The sequence below is a fragment of the Echinococcus granulosus genome, assembly GCF_000524195.1.
Source record: "Echinococcus granulosus chromosome Unknown EG_S00270, whole genome shotgun sequence".
In the NCBI taxonomy this organism is placed as follows: Eukaryota; Metazoa; Platyhelminthes; class Cestoda; order Cyclophyllidea; family Taeniidae; genus Echinococcus; species Echinococcus granulosus.
Genome location: NW_020170650.1, coordinates 2,093 through 11,788, shown reverse-complemented (window position 1 = coordinate 11,788; position 9,696 = coordinate 2,093). Strand labels below are relative to the sequence as shown.

The 9,696-nt window shown below is 42.9% G+C and overlaps 2 protein-coding genes across 2 annotated transcripts in view; one reads left to right on the top strand and one right to left on the bottom strand. All coding sequences in view use genetic code 11, as the record gives it.

Moving 5' to 3' along the window:
- Positions 1-4,604: 4,604 nt before the first annotated feature.
- Positions 4,605-7,215, top strand: EGR_10789 (hypothetical protein; the record flags this gene model as incomplete). Its single annotated transcript, XM_024500038.1, has 3 exons — positions 4,605-4,780; positions 5,123-5,229; positions 7,031-7,215. 3 exons carry the CDS (start codon positions 4,605-4,607, stop codon positions 7,213-7,215), a joined length of 468 nt encoding a protein of 155 aa, XP_024345547.1.
- A 1,851-nt stretch (positions 7,216-9,066) lies between these two features.
- EGR_10788 (hypothetical protein) overlaps positions 9,067-9,696 on the bottom strand; it is a gene marked incomplete at both ends in the record, with an annotated part of 2,404 nt that continues 1,774 nt past the window's right edge. Inside the window, one exon of the mRNA XM_024500037.1 lies at positions 9,067-9,186. Within this exon, the coding sequence (XP_024345546.1) occupies positions 9,067-9,186 (120 nt within the window). The remainder of the gene's footprint in view (positions 9,187-9,696) is intronic.

Below are 9,696 nucleotides of genomic sequence, written 5' to 3'. Positions count from 1 at the left end.
TTTGGCAACTTGTTGATCAGGATTGTAATAGCCTCACCATCAAGGCTGGTAATCACCTCATCAATGTTTGGTGTTGACTCAATGAGCGTTGCCAGATCCTTGGGACTTGCTTTCACCAGAAATTCTGTCATCGCTCTAGAGTGTGCATGCTTTCCATGGGCTGCACTACCCCACACCTCCTGCACTCTCATCTGCGGATGGAGGGTGTTGCCGAATCCATGACACCATGGGTTAAAATACGTGTAACAGCATATTCCACCTCGACACATGTAGCCAGTATTTGCACTTGAATGCCGAACAGCTGTCTGATATGACGGAAATGTCGGATGTGTTGGATAACCGAAGCCAACGACTATGAGACAGGTGATCACAACAGCAAAGATCCTCAACGAATTCATTGTAGAGATGTGGTGTTTTGGATTTTGGTGTACTCGTTTATATATATTTACAAGCATGGTCTCACACATACCTTTGGTTCATTAGCCTGGTCATACATCACTAACCCAGTTTATTCTCTGTGGCGGTAATAATGACCTTATATTAGACTATTACAATTTAGAACGTAGCAGTGCTAAAATAGTGGATTTTTCTGGTCAAATATATATTTGTCTTTTCAGCACATGTATATTTTTCAATATTACGGATTGTTTTCTTAGTGGTTGCCTTTATAACCAATGCCTCACAGAATCTGCATAAGGTGATGACCAACTCAACCTCAAGCTCAACAGAATAATCTAAGCTTACTTTTTTGATAGGAACGGTAATTTGACTGTCCCAGCAATTGTGGGATTGCATTTCCTTCTCACATGTTATGACATCTCGTAAACACTTCTTGTCACATAGGTGACACGAATGTAATCTCAAAATGTAAATCTTAGTGATGTGAATAGCGATGCCACCAGGAGTCTAACTAATGTCTTTTGGAAATTACTATAGTTTGACATTTGCTATAGCAGTGGCAAAATTGTGGTGCTTGGATCACTTTGGACTCCTGTGGATTCACCTCCTCGTCGGTAGCACAGGACATACAGCTCTCCTCAAACCATCTTTCGCCATATTTCCCTTGTTTTGCATAGGTTTGCGATGATGATGCATGCTCTGGAGGCAACCGTGTGGAAGCTAAGGACAATGGGTGAGAGAATTGAAGCGCCTGCATCACTCACCATGTTAAATGGACTTGCCACTGCACATGAAAGCACTCAACCAGACTGTTCATAGGCTTCAGTCTTTGGAGCATTGAATGACTAAGATCGGCCCTTTGGCATGTGGTACGGCGATATGCCTTGCTTGCCTTTCGACATCACGCCGTCGGATGAGTAGATGGGTCTACTTTTCAAAGCACCTTTAGGTGATAAGATCTGCCCGTGATTAATTTATTGTAGCCAGTGTACAGTGAACGATGTCGCTTTTGGCTTTTTACCCATCCTTTCATACACGTGTTCATTTGACAGGTGGTCACATAAATTTTGTAATTTGTAAGAGTCCTCAAGAAATGCACTGTGTCGAGACTGCCCTGAAAGCCAAAGAAGACATACTACAATGGCGAATATGAATTGTCAACTTAGAGAGTGGCTTGAGAGTGGGTGCTAGCATAGCTCGATGGCCACGCCTCCATGCGGCAGTTCAAAGACGGAGCCCTGTGCACCAGCAAAGCCGAATAGAACGTTAAGCAAGCATTGGGACCATCGCAGAACAATCCATTCCACCACTTGTCTACATTCAGTTTGTCGTATAGGATTGTTACAACTGCTAATTGAAATTGATACCATAAATCCGCAATTCAGAGATGACAACTAACGATCCGACTCATTACGACACCCTGTTGCCACTTTGACGATTCTCAGCCCGCTGCCCATTCAGAGCCCTACAAACTTCCTTCCAGCTACCCATTATCTACCTTTATTATCACCAAACAGCAACAGTCTGCATATTAGTATTGTGGCGCAGTTCAATTGAAGGATAGCCGTAACTTGCTTCCGCATTTCCTGTAGAGTCGCGATTCGCCCTCGCTAGTAGCTGTTTTACTAATGCTACAGGATAGGAAGTATCGTAATATGGAAATCAGCAGGATTACTTAAGTCTGTTCTCTCTGCGTCATCGTGGAAGTCTTTCAATGCTGCAATGAATCTAGTGGAAGTCAGGCAGATGTAAGCTAACATTGAGATGTGCAAATTAAAGTAGACGTATTAGTAACACGCGGATTATGGCAACTACGAGCTTCTTAAACGTAAGTTGCGTGAGTGAAAGCACAGAGAACGGGTTGTGAGCACCACATGAGATCTGCACGATACATTTTCTCACCTAGTGGCTGACATCTGTACGATAACATCTAAGTTTGAATCTCTCTCTCAGAACTAGCTGACAATTACTCAAGTTACTTTACGAATGCCAATGCGTTTGATTGTGCAAAACAGAATCAGACCGAATTTTCAGCTTATTAACACATGCAAGCAATTACATCGGAAACGTAGTATCAAGCAACAAGGAAACTACTATTGAATTCCTCTCCATTCTCCTTATAAATGCTACATTTGAAGAGGTAAATGATGAGATCTTTTGGTCAATGGATCACAGGCTATGCATATCCGAAGGTTCTATCTCATCGGATGACCCGCACGTGAATCCCGACTCACCAATCCAGCTGCAAGCCTACTCTTGAGTGTGGGAAGATCGAAGTGATGAAGGTATTGTGTGAGGACAGCTATCACATCAGACTTGGAACTCTACATTGCTTAGTGGCAATGCTCTGTGATTATCACCACATGGGCAGCCAAGGAGATAATGGACAAAGTAATGCAATCTCTTCGCACAGAAGTGAGGCCTAATAGTACAATTTTGGAAGCTCTTCATAAACGTCTATTTGAACATCAGAGAAGCTTTTGACTACTATTAATCTTAGACTCCTTCAGATTGCTGCATCTTACTTCTAGAAAGGAGGAACGTTAGGGGATCGAACACAGGCTTTCTGTTACTAGACAGTACGCACTCTATTTCAATCTGCTCAATGGTCCATGATTTTTCCCATTTCTTCTCGACACTGATGTGTTTTTCCGCTCCACACTCTCGTCCAATGTCCTCATCTTGGCGATTGATGAGATTTGACGTGCAGGTTTATGTCTCATTCTGAAAACACACACATGGATACAATTCTTAAGGCTGGTATTATCCGAAACCTCTAAGTGCTTTTATTTATTTGTGCAGTAAATCATGTTTACCCATGGAATGGCATTTCTTAATGTCACAGTGCTTGAATTCATTAATGTACTGCGGAAATAATTTCACCTAAAAGACTGCTCTAATAATCCCTTGTCACACTCGCTATGTCTGATATCCATTATACCAAAGTTCGATATGTCTTGACTAATGGGGCGTTCCCTCAACACTTCCACCCACACGAGTGTCAGAATTGGCATTACTCCCTTTCTCATTGCCACCATATCTCTCAGGCTAGTTCTGTCAGTTCACCCAGAAGTGACGTTCTTCTTCAGCTAGAGCAGTGACAACTCGAAGATTGTGACGAAACTAAATATGAGGTGGTTTAGCGCCAAAGTGGACAATCACAGTCACTACCACCGCTTGCATCTGTATCCAATTTTAATCAAGCCGCCTCCTCCAGACACACTTTTTAGACATAACATGGGAATTGTCCAAAAGGTCACACAACCACATTTTCGTGGGCTACATTCGCACGTACCATGTCCTTTATGTGGGCCAAATTTCTAATCTTGTCAGTGTCTTACAATTTTACTGCGTTTGCCACTGTCAGGCCAGTTTGACTCTCAGTTTTGTCCATACCACTGAGGTGAGTCGGCCGAAACTACTATATCCACACCTTCTGTGAAATTGGTGTTTATGGGACAGTGTTTTGTTTAGATTCTCCAGCATTTGGCATATCCGTAGTGCACTGCTTAAATACCAACGCAAGTATTTAGTTTTTCTTTGCAGATCATTCATGCGAAGCACACGGATGAAAGGGGAAGACAATTCTGCTAAGACCTGTATTCGTTATATCCATTCGAATATTTAGTTTCTGATTTAAATAATTTCAAATTAGTTGTGCCTATCCTCAAAACACAAAGCAAACTTACTGTTGACAAGTGATGAAATCACTTATTCCGTTGTGTTCTAAATGCTTGGTTATCGCTTCCTTTTTGTTACGGGAACACCTGGTTCCCAGCCTTTGTGCTTCCACTGGACAGCGTGGCTCATGACCATGACAGTAGCTCCACAGTCATAGTATAATGACTTAACTCTTACTCAGGCAAGTCTCGATATACTGCACACATTTGGGCGGAATCATAATTTTCACAAGAAAACAAAGTCTCAAGCACATTAACGGTTGGGAATGCTAAATCATTGTTCATCCCAAACATGCTAGCCATGAATGCGCACAGGAATAAATGCGAGTGACTGGGGCCAAAAGGCAAAGTCAGCCTTAGGAGCAGCGTGTGTAAATGCAAATGGAGGTACCAACCTGCTTGTCGAGATGAGGACGTTGGACGGGAGCATGGAATGGAAGAAGGCATCAGCATCGATGAGAGGCTGACTGACTGAGAGCCTGACGCAAACTCTGATTGGTTACCAGTTCCACGTCCTTTTATCGCATGAGTGCTCATAGTCATGGTAGCAGTGGTCTTGATCGTAATATCAGTAGTCGCCTTCGTCAACTTGGACTCAATCATCGTCTCTTTCGTCTAAGTCGTGTTCATGTTCGTGATTTCAGCTCAGATCTACGCTTTGACCTTCGCCTTGACCTTAGAGTGGTTACTGGGCCCTTAAAGTGCGTCTACTTGTGGTAGGAGCTAATCAGGAAGGACTGAACAGACACAACAACGAAAATTGTAACCAGAGTGAGAGCATGACATTCTGCAATGTTCGGAAAATAGCTACAAAGCGGAAAATTTTGCACAGGTTGAATGGAGAACATTGAAGCTGTATGGTTGCGGGATCTCATTATCGTAACCACTTTCTCATTCAGTCAGTCTGCTTGCCTGATTGTCTTATACATATGTTAAGTGGGCTCCAGCGTCCAAAACTGGATAACAGAGTGAAATTAGATGTCTTTCAATTTTTTAAAGGCATTGGCATCTGTGCTAATATTGCACCCCATATCCACTCCTAGAATGATCCTCGCTGCCACCAGCCCTCGGATCTTTTCAACATCGACGGCCTACTGTTTGGTGAAGCAGTCGATTGCGGATTACCAACCAATGCTGGCGGGTCCGGTTGGTGAGTTAGTTGATCATTGCACTGAGCCACTAGTCTTCTAGTCACTCATCAAGAGTGACGCCTTCACATGTACTACGAAATGAGTGCCTGCAAGGGGAGGTAGGGGGGAACACTGGAGTATTCAAATGTTCATTCCGTGTAACATGAGTAAAGTCTGGAAGCGGCACATTTACTGTTCTCCTATCCCAAATACTAAGCACTGTGGTATGAGGCGACTCAAATAAATTAAGTAATTCCTCGCCAATGCTGAGCATCCTTTAAAAAATCATTGACATTTGCTTCGCACAGTGTATTGCGCATGAGCCAATCATGTAAATTTGTGAGAACAGTGACAATTGATTGGTTCAGGATGTTCTTCCCCAAAATTTGCGTGTTATGGAGATTTGAAGCAAAGATAAATTAAACTATTCCCTCTCGGTATCATTATATAAGTAGCAAGTATCGGACTGTCATGATCCGTTTCTTGGCAATCCTGGACTTTTAAACCCGGAGACGACACCATGAGCATAAAAATGTTACACGTCCTACCTCCAGGGCGTCTCATGTGTCAGATGGCATTGGTTTCTCGATGGATCGTCTGTCCATAGACAGGGATATCATGAACCCACAATTTAGCACAAACAACTAAGGATCAAACTCATCACGCCACTCTGTTGCCACTTTGACTCTTCTCAGCCGGCCGCCCATTCATGGTCTTACCAACTTCCTTCTAGCCACCCATTATTTACCTTTTGTGCACAACAGCAGCAGCCTCCATATCAGTAGTGCGACGAAGTTCAACGTAAGGACAATTGTGACCTGCATCTGAATTGCCTGTATCATTGCGACCCGTTATCGCTAGTCACGATTTCTTTCCCGAAGAAAGTCGGGGAGCATAGTATAGTAAAGTTACTATTATATTGTACAGTATATTTACTTTGGCAGGCCTAATCTGCATCATAGCAGATACCTTTTAATACCACTACCCTTTGCGCTGGAGTTATGCAGAAGCAAGCTGGCAGTTAGATGCATAGTTCAAGCAGACGTTATTTCTTGGGAGAGAAGGAATAAAATTTAATTGCTAAAATGCTCTTTTTATCTAAAAGACCAAATCTAAAATTGAACCGAATACACCTTCATCTTCATTCAACTTCGAAGGAGAACCTTCAAGAAGCACATATTTCACTGCATCAAGCGTACTTGTAATGTTTGATAGATATGAATTGATGATTTCTAGCTGCTTCGGATCGTAATCGAACAAGATTTTGGGGAAATTAAGCACAAAATCACGCAGACCAGCCAGTCTGATCCGGTCCATCAACTTCAACATCGAGTCAAAGAGGGGTACTTTTGACGGGGCAATTTTAATTGCGTCCTCTGTGAATATAGCCGTCTCAGTAGCATCTGTTGTCAATGCCTCTCTCATAGCGACTTTTTACAAGTCAGGTACAAGAGTTGGATTCTTTGGTGGAGCAGTCATGGTTGAGCCTGTAGGTGCATAGTTAGCAAGAGGGGGCGATTTCGCTGCAATAGCTTCTACTAACTCGGAGTCCAGGGCTTCCATCTATTAGGCAAACGACTTCCAATGTGCTACAAAGCAGCTTCGATAGTGGTGTAACAAAGCTAGTAACATGAGCATTGACATATCAATGTGTCTTGGGAAGTGCATTAATGAGAAGAAATGGGAGGTCAAATTAATATCACTTGAGAGCGTCCACGCATTTATCACTGCATAAATCGGTCTTCACATCATTTTGGTGGTTTTACATTGAGCACGGTGATGGTAGGATGTTAATACGCAAGTCCCCTCTGTCTGCAACAGATCCGCATCCAGACTGGTGGCATATGACATGGAACTCTCCTCAAACCATCTTCCTCCACAAGTTTCCTTGTATCATATATGTTTGCGATGAAGATGCATGCTCTGGAGGCAAGCGTGTTGAAGCTAAGGATAATGGGAAAGAGAAATTGTACGCCTACCTCACCTACCGTGTTAAATGGACTTGACGCTGTACATGGAAGCAATCAACCAGATTGTTTAAAGGCTTCAGTCTGATGAAGTAGCTGGGTCTACTTCCCTACACACATTTATGCAATGTAATCTGCAAGCGATTAATTTATTGTAGCCTGTGCACCGAAAAAGATGTCCATTTGACCTTTTTGCCCATCCAGTCATGCACGTGTCCATTTGACAAGTGACCATATAAATTTTGTAATATGTAAGAGTTCTCAAGAACTGTACTATCCCAAGACCACACTGAAGAGAAGAAGACCAAACACAATGACGAATTTGTGTTGTCAGCATAGAGAGTGACTAGGGTAGGTAGTATCGGCATGATCAGGAGGCCATGCCGCCATGTGAAAGTACAAAGGTGGAGCATTCAGCGTCTACAAAACCAGGTGAGGCGTTAAACAAGCAATCAAAGCATTGCAAATCAGTCTGTTCTACCACTTGTTCACATTGAATTTGTCTTTTCTTAAGGAAGTGGTGCAAATATCGGATGAAACTTAAGTGATGGAGAGCATGCATTCTCGCGTTTTCCTTTTTCTTTGCATAAATAATGTGTGAAAGTAAGGATCACTCACAAGTGTTGGAATTCGCAACTCGCAATCCCATACTTTGCTACACCAAAAATAGGCTCCAGTCTAGCTGTGAGCTTTGTGATTTCATTTGAAAGCCTACGGATTATTTACGCAAAGTGAAATGATAGGATTTTTAGCTGATGAATCACAGCCTATGCATTGTCCGAGGACTCTACCCCCTTGGCTGACACCCACTTGTTTCACGTCACATCAAACCAGCTGCCAAAGCACCATTCAGCTGGGGACAACTAAGTGAGGGGATACATTGCGAACACTGAACTTGTCACTGCCATGTAGTGATGCCCACATGATTGTTACCACTTGGACAGTCATGCTGTGGTAGTTAATGCACAAGGTAGTGAAGTCTCTTCTTATAGGAACGAGGTCTAATCATGTGGTTTCAAGTACGTAGCATGAGGGACCAATTAGGCCAAAGGGGACTTGTTAACCTTTGTTATTCTCAGGTATCTTATTTCCTAAAAAATGACCTCAAAGTGGGTGAAGTGAAGCCTTCTGAGTGTAACTCTCTGCAGAAAAGTAGTGCTACCAGCACTCAGGCTTTTGGGACATCTAAGCATTCCCTTCCCCTTCTCACCGACATCCAAACCCCCATGTTGGCTACTGCCCAGGTTTAGCAAGCAGGTTGCTGCCTCTGCCCGAATTTACACCCACTGCCCCCAGACTAATTTCGCCTATGCGCGCCAAGTACTCGTTTTGTTTTAGTGACCACTCCTGGCTTCAAATAACTTGGATAGCAGTGTCCTTAAGGATCATTTCCTCGTAAAACATATAAATGTGCTTAAAAGTTTATTTAAAAGTCCTCTGTCATATTTACGCCACTTAGCCTCCAAACGACACAGGCAGATTTGTCATGATAAAAATGGTCTTTTGACAATTTTACCTGTTCAAGCGCTAGACATGAATTCACTCTTCCTTGCAGCACAACCGTGTCCCTCATTACTGTCGCTTCTATGAGTGTACTAGCAGGGAAGGTATGCTTCTTGAGGAGTAGTTAGCACTGAAATATTGACGTGAGGCCAAATGCGTGATGCGCTTGAAGCAAGGCAGTACATCACACTCACGAGCATATTCAACATCCGTAACCGATTGCAATAGAGCGTTTATTGCAACACGTCATGAGAGTTGTTTCCTTTAGGCAGCTAACCGATTCCTCTTTGTGTTGTGCACACAGGTTCAATTTCCTTCATGTCTTCCGTCTCTACAATATTGTCAGTGTCATGGCATGCCAACTTGCTTGTCAGTGTTGCTCTAAATTTACTGCCGATCCTGAGAACACGGGCGATGCCTCATGGAGGTCGACTTCACAGTGTCATCGGCTGACAAAGGCATTTTCGAAACTAGCAGTGCACGCTGCGTAGGTGAGGGATCCCAATTCTGACAGTCAAAAACTGGAATTAATTGAAGCAGTACATACTTGTCATCTTGACTTCTAAGGAGGTGGGTGCACCAGCTACCACATCTAAATGCCACATACCCGAAAGACAATTAAATTACTCCATTAAGTAGAATGTCAGCAGTGCATTACGTAGAGTAAACATTTATTGCAAATATTTGAAAGGCTACATAGATCGCAAGGGACAGTAAAGGGGGAAACCTCTTTGATCGGATACGAAACAGCTATTGCCCGACTACTTCGAGCATCTTGGAATGTGTTTTGGGAGAGTTAATAACTGCACCACCAGTGTGGCCATATTCTTGCATGTCTTGAGAAGGGTGTTCAAAAAGCAGTAGATTCAATTTGTTGAGCTTATTTGTAGCAATAAGTAGAAGGGAATTAGCTATTATTAGGAACGACAATTCCATACTCCAATTCTATCTCATTATCCAGTGTTGTGTTCGTTTTGGGAGTAGTCGTGCTTGTCTGAGAATGTGCATATTTATCAA